Consider the following 20085-nt stretch of genomic DNA (forward strand, 5'->3'; position numbering starts at 1 on the left):
CACTTCAGATTTGTTGTTTTCGAAAACTTTTTATTATTTTGTATAGTATTTTACAAATTAGTTAATTTAAAATTTGTATAAAACTATATTGTGAATTAAAAGATTTAGAAGAAAATGTATTTTTTTTATACAGTGAATGGTGAACAAAGGTAGCGTGGTGAAAGAAATTGTATCCATTCAAAAAGGAAACTCTAAAAATAGCTGCAACGTCCCCGAACGAACGATTTTCCACTTGTGTCGTTATCAGTTTGTTTGATTAGAGATGGAGCTAAAAATAGAGAAGAGAGATGTTAAGAAAAGCGATATAATAATGGAAATAAGAAAAATGTTAATCAACAAAAGAATGCAGGCACTATATTAAAATGGAAATTACAGAAGGAAACAGAGAAAAATCATTATAATGTCCATACTTAGCCTAAATTCTGTTTCCTTAACAACCCCTATGCTGTAGGCTCTCATCCTATTCTGTACTTTTTTTCTTCCTATTTAATGTACAAGTTAGCCTATCTATCATGTAATTACATCAAATCAATATTGCCTAGAGCTTCTAAGGCTACTCCTGCGGCTGCCGCTAAATGTTATATGCCGCATCGTACTTCCACCGCTATAATCCGCATCGTCATCTTCCTCGTTGTAGTTCCCACTTGACACATATACAGCTTTCCGAGCTTGAACTTTCCTTGGAGTACTTGTAGGTCTCTTACGTTTTATATTTGCAGTGTAGTGTGAATAATCAACGGTGTCTTCTCTCAAAGCATGCTTAAATTCCTGGTGCAACAAATCACAAACAATGGCTAAACAAACCCTCAATGTCACAAGTTTATCAAAGGGAAATACATTCTCAGAAGCTATCGTACCTGATATCTTTGTACCAATTCTTGCGGTGTCGTAGGCAAACTGAATTGGGATTCACCTATACTAAAGCCTATATTCTGTCTGGAGATAACCTCTCCAGGTTTTGGTAGTTCAGTAGGAGAATATGCCTGAACAAGTGGGAGCACATTTCAGATTGAGAAGTTAGTTTTGTACCCATAATATCCGAGTCAAGGATGAACAACATTTAACTCTTGCGTAATTGATGATGAGAGATGCACTGTATAATTTACCTGACAACGGGCATCGTCCAGACTATACATGATTTTTAGGTGTCTCTTAAGCTTTAAAAGAAGCTGCAATGCAATTGCTGATAAACAGTCGGCCTGCACAATCACAGGTAACAAAATGAGCACATATACATATTCTGATGTTTAGGCAGCATTCTTAAAACATTTGACATTCTTAGTTTGGGCAAGGGTTTCCATTAGCAAAACTTTAAAACATTTTTCCTCGAACAAATAATTACCGACCAAATTAATGACCGTGGGTTCCAGTTCCAGAATACCTGAACTTTCTCTAGATCATCTTTTGAGAAGTAAAAATCTGTGTAACCCGTAGAATGCGGGTTTGTATCTGGGCTACCCATATACGAATAATCTAGCTGCTGGTGATTTGATCCATTTAAATCCAGGGATCTCAAGTCATTGGAATTGAGATGAGCATCTATATTTTGTTGTATTGATCCATTCAAATCCACTGACATTACTTGGGTTGTAACAGTAGACTCTTCTGGCGCCTGTTGATGCATTCCATTTCCATAAGGTGTACCGTAATTTGAAATGCTTGAACTCCAGGCTTTAAAATTCGCTTCTAGTGGTCCGGCCCTTACTTGAACTATTCGATTGATAGCATAGATTAAATAAAGGGGCTCATCGGGTGAAATGAATGGCAGCAATGCTAGGACTTCCGTGCAGTATCTGTGGAAAAACCAACTAAAAGGTCATGTAAGAACCTATATAAAGAAACAAAAAATAGCAACAGACAGTACTTACGTTAAGAAAGCAATTACTAATTTATTCCATCTTGGATTATCAAATTTCCTCACAATTGAGGACAAAAATTTGTTCCTTGATACCCGGTTCCCTCGGATGAGCTTGTATATTCGAGAAACCCCAAGTTTTGCTTGAGCAAGCGGCCCAGCCTCAGGCTTCCCTTTTCCAGAAATAGGCATCTTAGATTGGATCTTAGTGTCAACATTTTCAGAACCACCACTGATAGATTGCATAAACATAAATGACATTTGAAGTCCATCACCCAAGCGGCTTTCAAAAAATGCAGGATACCTGAAAAATTCTTTAACTAGCTTAGCTAATACAACCCAAGGTAACATGCATTACATCACCAGAACAATACACAAGAGATATACTTTTCATTCATGTTCATCAGGAGATGATGAGCCAACTTTGAATTTGACTCCAGAGGATCTGTTTCAAGTGCTATTAGATACGGAACACAGGTGATTGGATGAACAAGACCTTGACGCAGCACAATTTCAACAATCTGCATTATTAACAAATCTCTTATTTTATATGTAGTAAAAGAAAACTAGACCATTTTAAAAGGAATGCTTCAGCCCTGATTGTTTTAACATTGCCTACATATTCAAATGAAACTTGGACCACGGCAATAATTTCTTGCTTTCAGAGAAAGTCCATTGGATGTCACATCTCTTCGTTCGCAAAGCTAGACTCTTAATCTTCCAAAGAAAATAAGCTTCAAAAATAATTTAGACCACATTCCAAGAGACTGATAACTAGCACTTGCAAGATTCACCTTTAAACTCCTCTGAAAAGCATCTATCTAATTACTCATATCCTTTACCTCACCCCATCATTCCAAAAGACTTGGAAGAATTTAAACAATAGTAAATACAATACACACACATGCATATGTTTATTAACCGTCTCCAAAGAAGTGATTTAATTGTTCGATTACATTTGGATTAAGAGTATTGAATCTGAACCAATATAGAAACTAGATCTGACCTTCAGGGCTGATTGACGAACTTGTTCATTGAAATCCAAACATCTGCCCAAAATATTATCCCAATATAACTGAACTATACCCCCACATATGTTTGTATCACCGGCACCAGCAGCAACAGGGACAATCTGTCCAGCTCCTACTGTGTAACCAGCAACGTTATCATCACCTTTATCAGTTCCCATTTGGCTTTCAGCATCTAGAAGATACTCGTACATGTTTTGTAATCCTTGAATCTGATTTACAGCAAAAAGTTTAGTATATACCGAAGTATAAGTACACATATATCAGGGAAAATATATTACCTTAAGACGAGTATCAGCAGCAGAGGATAATGTTTCCTCCAGTATTTTTCCAACATAACTTTCCAACATATATTCCGGCCTAGCAATTAAAACAAACCCTAGTGCCTACAAGAGTTACAATAAAACATTAATACACTTCCAGATTAAACTGGGATAAGAGCAAAGTTAAAAAATAAATCATACCTGCAAAGATCTAACTTTGACAACAAAATCCTCCGCAGACAGATGCTTAATAAACAGTCTGACACTGCTTCCAAAATCAACAAGTTTATTACTGGAGTTTGCTAACAATCGATTACCATAACGGATAAGTAACCCAAGACAAAAGAGAGATCGTCCAACTTTCTGTAAATAGCATGGAACAATAAATTTTATTTTAAATCCAATTTTAAAATAAAGCATTCATCAAAATAAATATAAGTATAAAAACTCCATAACAAAAAAATACATTGCAAGTTTCATGTTCATAACCACAATTCTCTAAACGAGCTATAATCTACAAGAAATAACAGCCTCCCTTGACACTAATTAAGTTGCCACTTGTCAGATGAATGGTCCACATAACAGGAAGAGTTCATTATATATAAACTACATCATGCATCTTTTAGCATGATCCTACAACTTTTTAAAAGACATAATTAAATGCTGAAATCAAATTCATTTTATGTACCATAAGAAAAAGTACCAACCTCACTCACCCCAAAAAAATGCCCCTTCACCAAAAAGGAAATGTTAGAAATGAAGTAGAACAAACTCAAGCCCAGAAGTTAGCTGAAGGTGAGAGGATAGGTCCTTAGGAGTTATGAAGCACCAATACTTCCATTTGTTTCATGTCTACGTGTCTAATACATATCTGATCACAATATCCTAGGATACTTTACCGTTATATTTTTTATGAAGTATCCAAACTTATGAAGCACAAATACTTATATAATGACAATGACTTTTTATATTTTTATTTTGGAAATGTTTAAGAAATGTAATTTCAATTTAGATGCACACAATTGCAATTTATATTTATCATGTTTTAAGAACTTCTATACATTTTTAACTATATATATAACTATATATATATATATATATATATATATATATATATATATATATATATATATATATATATATATATATATATCTTATAGCATGCGCTTATATTAAAAGTGTATCACCTAGTAGGATATGCATCGCACAGTATCCCATGCATGTATCATATTCCTGTACTAATGAGTATTTTGACCATACTCTAAGCCTATGTGGAACAATTTAACATCGCTTTCAAGCCCAAAAGTGGACATGTGGAGTCTAAGGTTTCTAAGACCAGACATTGACTAGTGACCCATGCATGTTAAGACTGGGTAGGCTCTTACCATGCACAGACACCTACCCGCCCTCTTAAGTCTTGTCAGGAAAACATTTGCCCTACCTAGCCGTGAAACACGTAAATAAGGAAAAAATGAAAACAATGCTACAGAATGATTTTGAAATACAATTTCATATTTTCTGAAAGTTGAAAAACATTGCTAAGAATTGGAGGTTAGCTCCAATATTAGATACACTATATCAAAAAATAAATTTTAATATGAATCTTTCAATAAACCTGCTTGTTATCAACAGCCTGAGTATCCAAACATTTGAAGAAGAACTGAACAAGTTGTTCAACCACAACAGCCCCCTTTCCAGACATTTTACTCGCAGAGCAGAGGCATCTGATAAAGAAAAAGTAATAAGATCAATATATAGATGAAAAGGCAAGCAAATTCCTTCTGTTAAAGGAAAGAAAAACAAATTTTCTACGATTCCAAAAAGTAACACATACTATAATTGCAAATTAAAACATTACGTGCAGTTCAAAGATTTCAGAAAATTTTCACAAAATAAAGTCAAAAAATGCTGAAAGTCACATGTTTTCGCATTGGTATTTATGTATTACATAAGAAAAAACATTTAGATATTCTAACATCAAGCTTCACAGACTTATTCAGCAACTATAAACTATTATCCATCAAGAAAAATCAGAAAACTCCACATCGCGTGAATCTATCAGCTAGTCAATTGCAGGATAAGGCAGAAAATAAGTAAAATAACAGAGCTAACTGAGGAAAATAATGGTAAGAAACTGTAAGTACTTGATACAGGCATGGACAACAGTCAAGAAAGAATGCCGGACAATCATTTGTTTTAAATCTTGCTCAAGTTCCCCAACAATAATTGGAGGTAACTTCCCAAGCATGGGCAGCACAGCATCAATTATGAATAGTATACTCTCAAGCAGCTGCGCAACCATACGATTGTCAACCTGAAAAAAATATATGGTGCCTTTTTGTCATTTTCAGATTATACTTTCTTGTAGGCTAAAAAATGAAAACTACTAGAGAAATATAATCAAACATCATAGACCAAAAGCTACATGAGTAATAAAAAGATCAAGACCAAATCCAAAACAAGGTGTGGAAGAGAATTTTGCTTAAAAAAGGATAGTCTTTAGATGTAAATCAACCTCACAAAACAACTTTGTAAGGTAAGGTTGGCACCCACTTATATATTATGATTTGGTCATTTCTCTAGTAGATGTAGAATCTCCATCCAACATATTCCAATTCTTTTTCTTGATAACAAGTCACATATATGGGACTAACTGTGGCATTGGTCACACTATAAAAGACATTTTAGATGCACATTAAGGTCCACCCACAGGCTAAGGTCATAAAGTTCTACATGAGATCCCTAAATCGTCATGGCATGCTCAATTATCAACTAACCTAACTATTTTAAGCTCTTTCACCATAGTTGCAGCTCACATACTATTGTATGCCTCCTTGTCCACATCTAGATACTATGATACCCAGCTGCCATGGTTTACTTGGGTGAATTGTTGGATTTCATAGTTGGTGCTGCTGCACAATACAAGCATCTATTATCTTCTACCTTCTAATCTACTGGTACAATTTTATCAAATATACATTTTAGCCCCATAGCTCACCCAAAGTTCAAAACAACCACCCCAATATGGATATGACATAGCATGGCTGAAAATGACCTCCAGTACATGAATGATACTAATTAAACCAATAAAAGAGGAACATTGCTCAATTCACAATAACACCAGAGCAGGTCAATATATACCTGAGTCTTCAGATATGGCTGCAATGTAACAACAAATTGGGAAGGGTTTGAAGCTGGTGCACAGAGAGTAGGGTCCACAAGACAAAATGCATGCAGGAGCAACACATATGGAAGTGCACGCACTTCAACTTCATCACTGTTCATTTCCTCAACCTGATAATGAACAAAAACAGTCATGTTAACATCAAAGTAGCCAAACGTAGTGGCACAACCAAAATACTAACATACCTGCAACATCTTCTCCAGCAAGCATTTGCACATTAACTCACACCGCTTACGTACTGTAGCAAGAGACACCGGATTGATCCCTGTGGCTTTTGCAGACTGAGGCAAAAAATCAAGTGCCAAATTGCGCTTTATTACAGTTACAAGAAGTTGATTATTGGGCATTCCTCTTAACATTTGAACAATTTGCTCTGTTTTCTTAACTATCTCAAGTGGAACAGTACTACCATCCCCAAAGCTCTGAGTTTGGGAACCATGAGGCTCCTCAAACCAGAATTCACTGAAAGTTTTGCAAACAAGGTCCTGCACAACAAGGAGAACATCTTAATATAATGCGAGTGAGAGCATTGACAAAAGAATTAACACACAGTTCCCAGGCTTAACATCAAATAAGTACACGCTCATAACCAATGACTAGTATTAAATTAAAGAGTACAAATGAAACGCATAAATATTACATATCATCACCAATGCTATAAAACACGGCCATATGTTGGGAAGAAAGAATTTAAAATACCTGGATGCTAGCTTCATCATCACTAACACGTGTAATTATCTCTGTGCAAGCTCTTGTAAATCCAGAGAAGTTAGCATCTGAAGTGCACATATCTCGAATGATTTTTATAGCTCGTTTTCGAACACTTACACCAGTATCCTTTATTCTCTCAGCAATCTTCTCAAAATACTACGAAACACAATTGATAAAAATGTTTTAACAATTCATCATGGAATGTCTCTTCTCCATACCAGTTATGTTTACAAAAGAAAGGACCAGTTTTCTCATTGACCATAAAGGAAAGATCCGGTGACCCACATACCTTAAAACCCACATCAGGATGTGAAGCAATATGCCTACCAACAAGTTCCAATGCTGCTTCTCTAACAGATATTGCAGAATCACAGAACCTTCCTTCAACAGCTGACTGCACACGCTTATCTCCCAATACCTCTGGATCAGCCTCTACAATGATACTTACCTGCTCATTATATTAATTGTATTAAATGAAAATCAGAAAAGATTACTTTGGTATCAAGAAACTATTAAGCATCCCGTTTTCACTGGAAAGCAGAAAACTTAAAAATAATATTCTAAACTTACTGCTTTTAAAGCCTTAGCCCTAATAACTGGAGAGTTCTCCCTCAAGCTTGCCTGCACACATCATAAGAAAGATTAGCAAAGAACAATTTTTAAACAAATTGGGGAAAGAAAGGATGAATATCAACAGACCAGAAGCGTGTGAAGAATTTTATCAAACCCTCGGCAAAATGAACTGTTTTGGCCCAAAGCTAAAGTAATCTTCTTGATTGAATCCCTTGTCAGCATAGAAGATACAGCACCAGAATCCCGTACTATGATTTTTGATTTCATTCTTGCAATGTAATAAATAGACTTCTGCTCACAATTGGAATCATCTTTGTACCACAGGCAAAGATAAAACCTGCACATTTACACAAGCATTACCTTTGCATATATATAACAAAAATGTCAATTAGAAGATCTGTCACAAATACTAACCAGCAAATGAAAAGATGCAGATCATCAGGAGAGGTGACATCTTGAAGGTAATTCAAAAGTAACTGTTGAACAATGTCGTGCATAGAAACTTCAGAATCCTTTGACGCTTTTGAATTCTTTTTCAGATTATTCTTGTTCTGCGAATTGCAACATGATTGCAATACCAGTAGTTGCTTATGACAGATGCATGTCTGGCAGGACCAGTTTCGGCTTGAAATTTCATGTTCTTTAATGCCCAGGCAATCAGCATGAAAAAGCCTCTGGCAACCATGACATGTAAACAGGTTTTCAACCCTTCCCCCTAAACAGACGCAACATATATCTTTTGCTTGATGCTCAGCATGAGCATCAGGACTAAGGAAATCCTGAAGTATCCATAACTTCTCCTGGCTACAAACCAAAGCATCACGCTTCAACCTTGCAGCAATTATACCAAGAATATCAATTGCCATGGTACGTGCAGAGACATCCTTAGATTTTGGCCCAGCATTCTGAAGTAGTAGGACACAGAGAACCTGAAACAACTCTCAAGGTAAACTAAGTTAATGCAATTTACCAAAATAATACGTATACAAATAATATGCAGATCCCAGCAAGAACACACCCACACATGATCTACCTCAAGAATAGGAGCTGAAGCAGGATATTCAGGTAAATTTAGAGTCGTCAGTAAATCGGTAACAAGATTCTCTATTATGGATTTCAGCTCAGAAGCATCCTGAGTCTTTACACTTGCAAAGCGTTGAAGTACACGACTCCAAAACAGACAGCAGGCTTCTGTAACTGCCTCGTGGGATTTAATTGGAGTACTAGCATCAACAGAGGCTTCTAATACAGAATTACCATTTGATGCTTTTCTTAAAGCATCAGGCAGGTTAGCACTACAATGAATCAAATGAATCAGCAAAGCAGTAACCATTTGGATCTGCCTTGGCTCTTCCTCACGTACATGATAAGACCTTAAAGCTCGTTTTGAATAAGGTAATTTCCATAGAAGCTGAACCATTTCATCTATCACATAAATGCGATGTTGTATATATAAATAGAATATCTGCACCACCATATTGGAATAACAAATTATATAAGAGCATATGCTCAAAATTATGAAAGAACATTAGAACCACCATATGTGCATGAAAGATAACAATCAGAGCTGTAAAAGAGAAGTATCAGTACCGCACTGAGTAAACTGATTGCCTTCAGTTGCAAAAGCTGGATATTATCAACCAAAAATGTTGTAATACTTGTTTTTACAAGTTGTAGAATGCAACTATCTGATAACCTCTCTATTAACAATAAATCTTTGAGAAGCCCAAGAACAGTGCATAACTTCTGAAGGATAGTATTCACAGCAGTAGAGACCCTAATAAAGCAAGGACCAATAAGAAAATAATGTGAACAAGAATAATACCAACTAAACTAACTATAACTGTAGATGCACAAGAAAACCAACATAAAGGATATATGATGAGACCAAAAATAACCAGACCTGCTTGATGCCGATTTCTTCAACTTCAAAGTCTTGTTAGTGCGTCGTTTCTTGCTCGCTGAACCAAATTCAACATCATTTTCTTCATAATCATCTACTGGAAAAAAAAAATATATAGAGATTAGGAGTTTGAAAACCACCGAGGAATTATCTCCCTCCATTTCAAGGTCCCCCAACAGGCCCTGTAATACACTTTATGTGAACTGTGCCATCCCACGTTGGACCTCGGAGAAATTGAAATATGACATTAAGTAAAACAACTAAAGTCAGATACCATTTAAAAGAAAAGTATTGCACTTCCAGTAGCATACTAAAACTGGTAGGACTAACCTTCAAATCCAGTGTTTTCACCAGGTCTATGTAAGGCCCGATATGATGGGTCACATGCACACATAACATCCATTATCTGACGCCTAGAAAACTCCAGAATTCTCTCAATTATCTGGCATGCATAAATTACTTTCAGACATTATAGACTATAGTTTAAAACAAAAATGAAAGCTAAATAAATAAAATCATTGATTTCACACATAGACAAAATACTTTCTCCAGCTGAAGGAGCTTTTTCTTTGTAAATACCTGTTTCTCCAGTTCTAATAAATTCCTGTTATTCATAGTAGTAAAATTTGCTTGAAAATAGCATAAACAAAGAAAATACCTCTTCTTTATAAAGTTGCTTTGGCATATCAGTATGAGCCATCACTGCTAATGCAGCATGAATGGACTCCAACGCAATAAAAACAGATGAAACTAATTCTGAATCTGACTGAAAGAAATATCAAAAGCAAAAAGAAAAAGTCATTAATATAAATTCAATACATAAATTATGATTAAAAAACAGCCTGCAACCATATGCATTAACAAAATAGTGTGTTCAACTACATGAACCAAACAATACTGTTCAGATCTATCAAAAGATAAATTTTAAATAAATCCATTCAGTATATATAGCAAGGTCATTTCTAATGGTTTCTCTAACTGTTGTATTTGATTATCCTGACCAAAGAAAATAGAATAAAAATAGCTTAGAATGTAAAGATTCTAGGCTTATATATTATGAATAGTTTGTTCATGAATGGGAATAGTAAATGACAAGGCAACCTAGACACATGTAAATCACAATCCATTCTAGCAATACTAAGATTGACCGTGCCTAGTAACCTAAGCGTTAAAGATTTCACATCAACTAGAGATATGGCCAAATTATAGCACATAAGTGTGTGCAAACCTCACCTTTCAAGTTAATGTTATGAGATTGAGTTAGATCTTATTAAGATGGAATCAAATTCAAGGACTCATCTCATGTTTGATTCCCAATATAGCAAATGCTAAGGGGAGATGGTTACAAGTTTTATCAATTGTTTCATAACAAAAGTCAAGTTGTTGAAGTCACAATCAAAGAGTTTGATTCCTAGAGGGGTGATTGTTGGAGGGAACATCAATTGTCATGTGGCAGAAGTCAAGTAGGTCAAGTCACAATTGAGTCATAACATTTGGGGTACTACACTCTTAAGTAACAAAAGTTGTATCTTGAATATAAGTTATAACTTTTGGTCTAATAATAAGCGTTCGATCCAACAATTTAAGCGCTCTATCCAATAGTTTCTATAAGAGTTCTTGATCTTAGACGCTTTGTTTCTGCTGCCGTGTAAACAACCACAATTGTTGTTGGCCACTACTTTGTCAATCTAGGGTGAAAATCATTCCTTTGGGTACCTAATGATCTTTGGAGCATGAAATTCTCCGACACATGCTCTTTCCTGACAATAAGTGGGTCTTCATAAGATCATATACGAGAGGGAATATAACTTTAGAATCGTCTATTGCAATACTCAACTTTGTGTTTTTCATCATACGAAAAATTTAAATTATTCAATAATGTTTTCCCTTCTTAATGTGTATTCCACGACATTACACTTCAATAAATAAGATGGGCAAAATTCAGTGTCTTCAACTAAACATTGTTTTACCTTTTATTGATGTGTGTACATACATACATACATACATATATATATATATATATATATATATATATATATATATATATATATATATATACACACACATATGGTTATAAAAAGTGGCAAGGTACATAACTTACAGCCTAACCCTAAAGTTGGGTACATACAAAAAGAAATAACTAGTGTAGTATGTATGTAATAAGTATCTTACTATTCACGATACGAAATGATTCAGGTCCCTAGCAATATGAATCGTGAGTTGTATAGTTTTACTCCCGTATCGTACTCATATCATATGATACTAGTGTGAATCGTGCGAATCATGATTCGATTCACGATACGAATTTATCCCAATTTGAAATCCTAATTTTCCGCTTAAAGATTTACCTCCAATTTGAACCCTAATTTCCCCCCTACAGATTTACCCCCAAATTGAAACCCTAATTTTCCCCCCTTTATTTTTTCGCACATTGAAACTTATTAACGTTACTTATTAACATTATTGTGCTTGAAAACATGTGCTCGAAAACACATTTTGCATTCCATAATAGAATGTTTTTGAGGTTGTTTAGGATACAAGGAGCAACAACAGTTATTTTTTGGATGGATATAATGCATAATTTGTTCAATAGCATATAGCCATAGTTAAAGAAATCTTATGCAGCAACCACATTGTTTTTTGAAGGTTGTGTTGCTGAAATTGTGAAACTATGTCGTATATACACATAGATACAACCACTATATTTGACTATGAGATTGTTTTATTATTAGTTGTATCTTTGCATATTTATATATCTTATATATTTAAGTAAAAACTGAATTTTTTTAATGTTTATGAATCTTACAATTCATGATACAATATGATTCATGATTCAAAATTTAAGCTCTCTGGTATACGATACGATTCATGATTCAACTTCCATGGAAATAACAACAAAGTAACATTATATATCAACACTCCCCTTCAAACTGGAGCATATAGATCATATGCACCAAGCTTCGACCATAGAAATTGAATCCTAGGTCCTCATTGAGATTTATTTAGAATGTCTACAAGTTGTTCATTACAACTGACAAACTCTGTAATGAGATCCTTGGTCAATAATTTATTTCTAACAAATGACAATTAATTTCTATATGTTTAGTTCTTTCATGAAACACGAAATTGGAGGCAATATGAAAAAGAGCTACTTGATTGTCATAGTATAACTTAATATGATAATTTTCTCAAAATTTTAACTCTAAAGTGTTGTTTAATCCACACAAGTTTACATGTAGCCATGGTCATAGATCTATATTCCACTTCAACACCAGATCAGGCAACAACACTCTATTTCCTACTTTTTCAAGATATAAGATTCCCTCCAAGGAATACACAATATCATATGGTAGATCTTCTTTCAATGGGACAACAAGCCCAATCTACATCACAATATCTTAAGACTTTAGTATTTCCCTAGTTCTCATACAACAATTCTTTTCATGGGTTCCCTTTTACATATCTAAGAATGTAAAGCACTGCATTCTAGAAATCAATGAGGGTTATGCATAAATTGACTCAACTAAATAAGTTTCCAATCAACCTTCTACCTCTCATGATTTGAGAATTGTTCACCTCTGTCTCTCATTAACTTCTTATTTGAGTTCATAAGACTATCAAGGGGTTTGCAATTTGACAAGCATATTTCCTCCAAAATATCAATAGCATATTTTCTTTGTCAAATGATGACACCTTTTAACTAAACTTGAATACCAAGAAAATATTTTAGATAGCCCAGATCTTTGATCTGAAAGTGGTTGAATAAATGCTTTTTTAACCAAGTAATTCTAGTGATATCATTTCCTATAATAACAATATCATCAACAAAGACCACAAGATAAATGCACTTGCCAAGAGAAGTAATGGAATAAAAAACTAAAAGATTTGTCTCACTCTGTTTTTGTCCAAAAATTGACACAATATGACTAAACTTACCAAACTAAACTTGGGGTGATTGATTCAAACCATATAGTGAATGATGTACTTTACAAACCAAACTAGACTCTCCCTAAGCAACAAATCCAAGAGGTTGTTCCATGTAAATCTACTCCTCCAAATTACCATGAAGAAAGGCATTTTTTATGTCAAGATGGTTAAGAGGCCAATGGAGAATGGCATCAATAGCAAGGAAAAGACAAATAGTAATGATATTAGCCATAGGAGAAAAAGTTTCATAGTAGTTGAGGCCATAAACTTGAGTGTACCCCTTATCTACTAGGCGAGAAAGACAATTTTAATCACTAAAGAGTAAATTGGGTTGTAAATAGTAGAATACAAGGACAAAGAAGGTCATTAGCTAACAAGCAACATCAAAATCACTGGAAAGTTCCAAAATATGGTTTCAGAAACATCCCTCATTCAGCCTTATCAAATCTTTGTCCCTAATTAGTTTACTAAGGAGTTTGTTACTTTTATTGACAACTATACCCATGTCACATCATGCAAAGTAAATATGGGGTATTTCAAACCTTTATTATTTCTTTTCGTCTTGTCAAAAATCAATTTGAAAAAAGCATCAATGGTATTATTATTATTAACATATGTTGCACTCCACAACAAAAGTGGAGTTTCACAAAAAATGTAGCTGGAGCACCCGTTTTCCAGATGTTTGTTCCAAAAATCTATTGGGGAAAAGTAGTGCTACCCACCACATACCTCATCAACAGGTTACTCACCCGTGTCTTAAATGACATGAGTCCTATCAAGTCCTTACTGTCTTTTATTATCTTTTCTCCCTTGGTATCAAGTCTACCTTGCCAAGTCTTTATTGTTCTTGTTCACTCTCATAATCCAAATTGCAGTGAACTAGATCTTGGAACTCTTAATTATGTCATGATTAGTTATCCCTACTAAACAGGAATATAAATTGTTATCATCATCAAATCATCGTGTCTTTATCACCATAGATGTTACATTGCTTGAAATAGAACCCCTTTTTGTCGACCTTCTACTTCAAGAGACAAAAACACTTGAAGCAATGGTTTTTCTTTCTACAATGAGGTAGAAGACATTTTTTGAAAAAATATATCAAAGAAGGAAACAACCCACTTTGGCTCTGGAGCAAGAAGAGTTGCCTAACTTAGGGGTGAGGATCCCTAAAGATAACAATGACAACGTAAATGATATTTGGAATTAACCCATGCATCGAAATAGGAAAAGATCATGTGTTAAATATCTTATTTCTCAATAAATATGTTTGCATTAACAATCTCTCTTATAAGCATCAAAGTTTTATTATTCCTATTGATGCCACAAAAAACTGCTACCACAATCTAAGAAACCATAAAAAGTGAACATTGAAGGCAGTTATAAGAGAGGTGATGACTGCATTAGAAAGAAACTCAACATGGGAGATTGTCAATAAATAAAGACACAAAAAAGGGTTGTAGGGTATACATGGATATTTATAATGAAATATAAAGCAAATGGGAATATAGACAAATATAAAGTCAGGTTGATTGCAAAAGGATACACTCAAACTTATGAAATTAACTATGGGGAGAAATTTCCTCCAATAGCAAAGATAAATGTAATTTGAATTGTTCTTGCTCTGGCAGCTCATTCTGGTTGGAACTGAAGTCAGTAGAGTGTAAAGAATTTTTTTCTTCAGGGAGCTTTAGAAGAAGTGTACATTGAGATACCTTTAGGATTTGAAACTCTTAGTAGAAGGGATAAGGTATTTCTCCTAAAGAGGGTCTGAAATGGTCTTAAACAATCTCCATAGGCGTGGTTTAGAAGATTTACAAAAGTAAAAGTTTCCTTAAGATAATAAACAAAGCCAAGGCCATCATACATTACTCATAAAGCACTTTATTAGAGGTAAAACACTATAGTGCTAGTCTATTCAGATGATATGATTATTGCATAATGATAAAACAGAGAAATTGGTTTTGAAGAAAAAATCGGCAACCCAATTGAGATGAAAGACCTAGGAAAACTCGAGTATTTCCTTCGAATAGAGGTTGCTTATAAAGGAGAGTTTCATCTCACAAAGAATTTATGTATTTGATGTCCTCAAAGAAACAGGTAAGTTGGATATAGAACCTCAAGAGTTCCTATAGACCAATATCATAAAATTGAAAGTGAAGAGAACTCTCAAATAGAGCTTCAGCTACAAAACTCGATTCTATGATGATATTGTCGGAACTGCAAAAAACTGACATATAGCTATTTTGATATTAAGCTTTTTCTTACAGCTCAATAGTATGTAGAAGTTAGATTTTATAATTTTTTCGAAATTTGAGGTCATATCCAATGTCAACTAAATCCAAACAAGCCAAAGAAATTCAATACAAAGTAATACAGAAGAAGTGCAACATGAACTTACACTATTATCACATTCCTCGATTGACAAGCCCTCGGCTCTATGTATCTGGTGATCTAGAACTTTTAATAGTCTAACAAGGACTTCTATGGGAACCAAATGCAGAAGTTTCTTTTCACGAATAGATGTTATTTCATTGACAAGTAATCTAAGATCAGAAAGAGGCAGTGACAACCATTCTGCTTCATCTCTGTCATCACTATTTAGTTCGGATTTGCTGCATAAGTCCTCCAAAAGCTCACAAAACTTTTGAATGTGGGCACCTAGAAAAAAGTTACAAATACCAGTTGATTACACATGTAAAAGCAGCACATTTGCCAGCAGAAATGTGATTACAAACATAGAGATAGCGAACAGACAACATTAAAAAGCAAGATTTCAGGAAACAAGTATGCATCAACCTTGAAGCTCAGCAGAATCAGGTGCTATAGATATTCCATCGCCACCTTTCTTTTTTACTTTTGATTTTTTAGAAGACAACGTGGAAATATCCTGCCAAGTAATTTTGAAAAATTAAAAAATGAAAATCAAATATCAACTAAAACTATAACATATATACTATAATATAATATATTAATACATTTGTCGAAAAATTATCAAGCTGGCGACTATGTGTTGCATTATAGTCTTTCTGAGTCTGACTTGGGACAGAAAAACTTGATTCAGATTGCCTCTTTTCAGGTACTGCACTGCCAGAGATCTGCTCCTTAACAGGACCTGAGAAACTTGACCAATACAATAAACAATAAGCAGAGCACCATTAAATTATTTAATGGAAAGCCAAAAGAGCAAAGTAAAACATAACTTTTTGGTGGAAAAGGTCAACAACTTTATAAGTTTGACATCACAAAACAAAGTTCTAGTTTAATCAAACAAACAAATCACATTAGGCATCTTAAAAGGTACAAAGGACAGTAATTTGTCAACATGAAATCTAACTTCATTCTATTATGGCAGTTTCTCTTCATTATAATTCTCAGTATGACTAAACTTTCCCAAGTGCAAAGAAATCACATCCTCAATTTATGTCAGACTATTATAGAACAATGAGCAACAGCAACTCCATTAGATTTGAAACAAAATCCACATTAGTGATATTCGGGGTAGAAACCAAGCACTCTTTTACCTGCAGTGCTGTATTCAAATGCTTCAGGATTGCACCTGAGAACTTCATCATGGAGTTCTAAAGGCTCAACATATATATAAGGAACACCTTTGGCTTCATCTCTTAAATTCCTACAGAAGAAAAAATTAAACAGAATTGTATTAAATTCAATAATAAATACAATAGTTACGACACAATCAACATTGACAATAATGGCAACAATATTATCCCTTTACTGAAACATCAAATTTTAACAAAACAAGAGAAATTGGACACGTGGAAACAGCTTGAATGAATGCCGTTTCCATTACATTCAACCAAAATGGTGAATAAAACTCCAAACTCGTTGGAGAAAAATGTACTAGTAAACTGTGGTAAAAACTTCTCCCATTAATTTCATAAGATATGAAAAATTTAAGTAAAGCTCTCAAACTAAAGTAAACCTTATGCACAGGGTTTTGAAAAGAAGCCAGTGACCCAAATTTCAGTCAGAATATCAAGGACTTTTAGTGTGCACAAAGCAACCCCAATTGTGGCCATACTTGTCTGCATTATCCCCAATATGACAAAATGTAATCAAACTGTAACTGCAATTCAAGACCTTGCATATGCACTTATTACAATAACATCCAACGTTTATTTATAAGTCCAATAGTAATCTGCCTGAAACCTAAGCATGCAAACTTCCCGTGAAAAGGCAACAAAAACTAAATCTAAATAAATTAATTTAATTTTCTTTAGAGAGAGAACTATAACTAGAGGTAGGTTTGGTATGCGGGAAAAATGGAGGGAAAATATAGAGAAGAAATAAAGAGATGATGGTATCGGTTTGGATGTATGCGTTTTGTTACAGATTTTATAGCCTTATCGGGAATAATTACCAATCAAAAGTATCTTATAATCACAAAAATAAGACATTTCTTTTCTCTTTACCCTTTGCATCTTCATCTTTTTCGAAAGCCTATACCCATTCTGCTGGATCTTTATTAGTCCTAGGTACAAAGCTTCTTCAATCAATAAAGACCTTTTTCACCTCCATTTCTCATTAACCCTTGGCTAGGATCCTGGCAGCAACTTTGCTTCTAACCGTCAACACAGTCTCAGTATGTGTTAGAAAAAGGAAAGGAAGCGGGGAAGAGTTTAGTAAGTCTAACAAATTCTTTTTCTCCACGACTCAGTGTGAAGATTCTACTGTAACATTTCCAGTCACCTCAGTGGTTTATAATGGATTATCAATAACTTTTATATGAGAAATCATTAGTTTTCCAAAAACAATCGGTAACGAATTGTTCATAATAGATTATCATCCTATCACAATTAATTTTCAATTTTTCATAATCAATTATGACTGGTTCATCACCAGTTATTTAACTTAAAAAATAATTTGAAATATATATATATATATATATATATGTGTGTGTGTGTGTGTGTGTGTGTAGTGTATGTGTGTATGTATATTAATGTTTTTATTTCACTCGTTTTTCTTCAGAGCCAAACACTTATATTCCAACTTCATGTCTCGCCTATTTCCATTTGCGCTATTTGTATCTTTTCTTTCTTCATTTCCTCTTATTCTCACATATTTCTCTATTACGTACTAAACACATCGTAAACAAGTACCTAAGACGCAAATTTCGTACGATAACCAAAAGTAAATTCTCATCACATATGCTACACTAAATCACATGAAAATTCGAATTCAAGTAACTTCAGCTCGGAACTGCGAGCTTCAGTTGCACGAAAAAAGTAACAACTATTCAGTCGAAACTTCGAGCCTAATTCAACACATGCTTATGAGATTCACTGATTCAACTATTCAACATACTGACGACTAAAACCTCGACGTGCAAAAAATGTAGAACGCGAACGGAAGGTAGAGGAAGCTTACAAGTACGACACATCGGTGTGGCGAAGCAGCTCGGCGATCTTGCCGGACTGCGCGAGCACGTCTACGCGATTGAGACGCGCCGGCGAGTCAACGAGGCGGAGGTCCTGGTCGGAGGCGCCGCAGAAAACCGGGAGCGACGGCAGCGGGAGGCAGGCGGCGAGCTCGGAGTGGACGGTGTTGGAAAGGCCGATGCCTCGGGAGCCGGAGAAGGCCGCGGCGGCACCGGCGTCGGAAGTGACTGGGAAGCTCATGTATTGGTCACGTGAAGGGCATGAAAGCGTGGAGAACGGTGAAATCTGGACTGAAATTGAGGGGAATTAGGGTTTACGTGGAAGGGATTGGGAGAGAAAGAGGAACGGAGTGAGAGCCCTAGAGGGACAGATTTGGAAGAGAAATTGCGAAGTGAATGGCGGGGAAAAGAGTGGATTTGCGAAAAGTGTGTTGGAAATTATTATCAAGAGAGGTACTCCAAAGTGGATTTGGTTTTTATGAGGTAAGAAAGAAGAAACCGAGTTCACCGAAAAATTACCCGAATACCCTTACCCTCTGTGCCAAGATTGTCACGGAAGCTATTATCCACCTGAGAGAAGGAGCCAAAGCAAAATTCCTGAACAGAAAATTATTTAGAATAAAGATATTACCTCATGAATTATTATAGGATTAATTATGGTTAAGACTAAACTTGAATAATAATTGTGTGCGTTTAAATTTTGTATTTTAACGTTAAATAGCAGTTAATTTGAATTTCAATATAATCAATTTTAACGTGAAAAAAAAAAAGTTCTTTTTGTTTAAATTGGATTTCAATGTCCTCAATTTTAACACTTCATTAACTATAAACAAAAATTTACAGATATAAGTAATATTAAATATTTTTATCCAAATAGTTACTGAAATGTTATCCTCGAATAAATCGATATTTGTAAATAAGTATAAATTATGTGTTGATTTTCATAAATTAATAAAAATATAAATGACGTGACGTGACATCATAAGTTTATAAATAAAAATTTAATTGCCATTTTACCATTAAATTATCTTTATCGCATGAACCTGTCAGGATTTAGTTTTCAAAATTTCAATTTTCATAACTTTTTATTGATTGATTTGTTAAGCTCTTATAGCTGTTACTGTCATAAGTAAACAGAAAGAACTAAACTTAGTCCACGTTTTATTCTTTACTTTACCTTTTAAGTGATATTTTTTAAAATTAATTTTACCAATTTTACTCTTTTTTATTTTATCAATTT

The 20085-nt window shown here is 34.5% G+C and overlaps 1 protein-coding gene across 2 annotated transcripts; it reads right to left on the reverse strand.

Moving 5' to 3' along the window:
* Nucleotides 1–328: 328 nt before the first annotated feature.
* EMB2773 (PHD finger family protein) lies at nucleotides 329–19303 on the reverse strand. Of its 2 annotated transcripts, none has more exons than XM_028067649.2 (28): nucleotides 18836–19303; nucleotides 16969–17078; nucleotides 16423–16559; nucleotides 16244–16334; nucleotides 15846–16105; nucleotides 10176–10283; nucleotides 9848–9959; nucleotides 9518–9611; nucleotides 9205–9391; nucleotides 8648–9079; nucleotides 8029–8543; nucleotides 7741–7951; nucleotides 7612–7662; nucleotides 7331–7489; nucleotides 7030–7197; nucleotides 6516–6815; nucleotides 6288–6440; nucleotides 5291–5460; nucleotides 4762–4870; nucleotides 3348–3509; nucleotides 3165–3269; nucleotides 2862–3095; nucleotides 2243–2376; nucleotides 1869–2159; nucleotides 1382–1793; nucleotides 1107–1199; nucleotides 858–983; nucleotides 329–768 (listed from the first exon to the last, which is right to left on the reverse strand). In XM_028067649.2, exons 1-28 carry the CDS (start codon nucleotides 19084–19086, stop codon nucleotides 529–531), a joined length of 5415 nt encoding a protein of 1804 aa, XP_027923450.2. In that variant the 5' UTR covers nucleotides 19087–19303; the 3' UTR covers nucleotides 329–528. The 2 variants fall into 2 exon arrangements, with proteins under 2 accessions (XP_027923450.2, XP_027923449.2); XM_028067648.2 differs by having other exon boundaries at nucleotides 9518–9614.
* Nucleotides 19304–20085: the final 782 nt, after the last annotated feature.

The sequence above is a fragment of the Vigna unguiculata genome, chromosome 4, assembly GCF_037176805.1.
Source record: "Vigna unguiculata cultivar grain cowpea cultivar isolate G323 ecotype 2 chromosome 4, ASM3717680v1, whole genome shotgun sequence".
Taxonomy (NCBI): Eukaryota; Viridiplantae; Streptophyta; class Magnoliopsida; order Fabales; family Fabaceae; genus Vigna; species Vigna unguiculata.

What these genes read in the sequence shown, in the direction of transcription:
- EMB2773 (XM_028067648.2), bottom strand. Translation starts at nt 19,086, where the DNA reads ATGAGCTTCCCAGTCACTTCCGACGCCGGTGCCGCCGCGGCCTTCTCC. An exon ending in TCAAAGTTAGATCTTTGCAG is followed by an intron (nt 3,270 to 3,347) that starts GTATGATTTATT and finishes TAACTCTTGTAG; the next exon opens with GCACTAGGGTTTGTTTTAAT. An exon ending in CTGATGAACATGAATGAAAA is followed by an intron (nt 2,160 to 2,242) that starts GTATATCTCTTG and finishes AGAATTTTTCAG; the next exon opens with GTATCCTGCATTTTTTGAAA.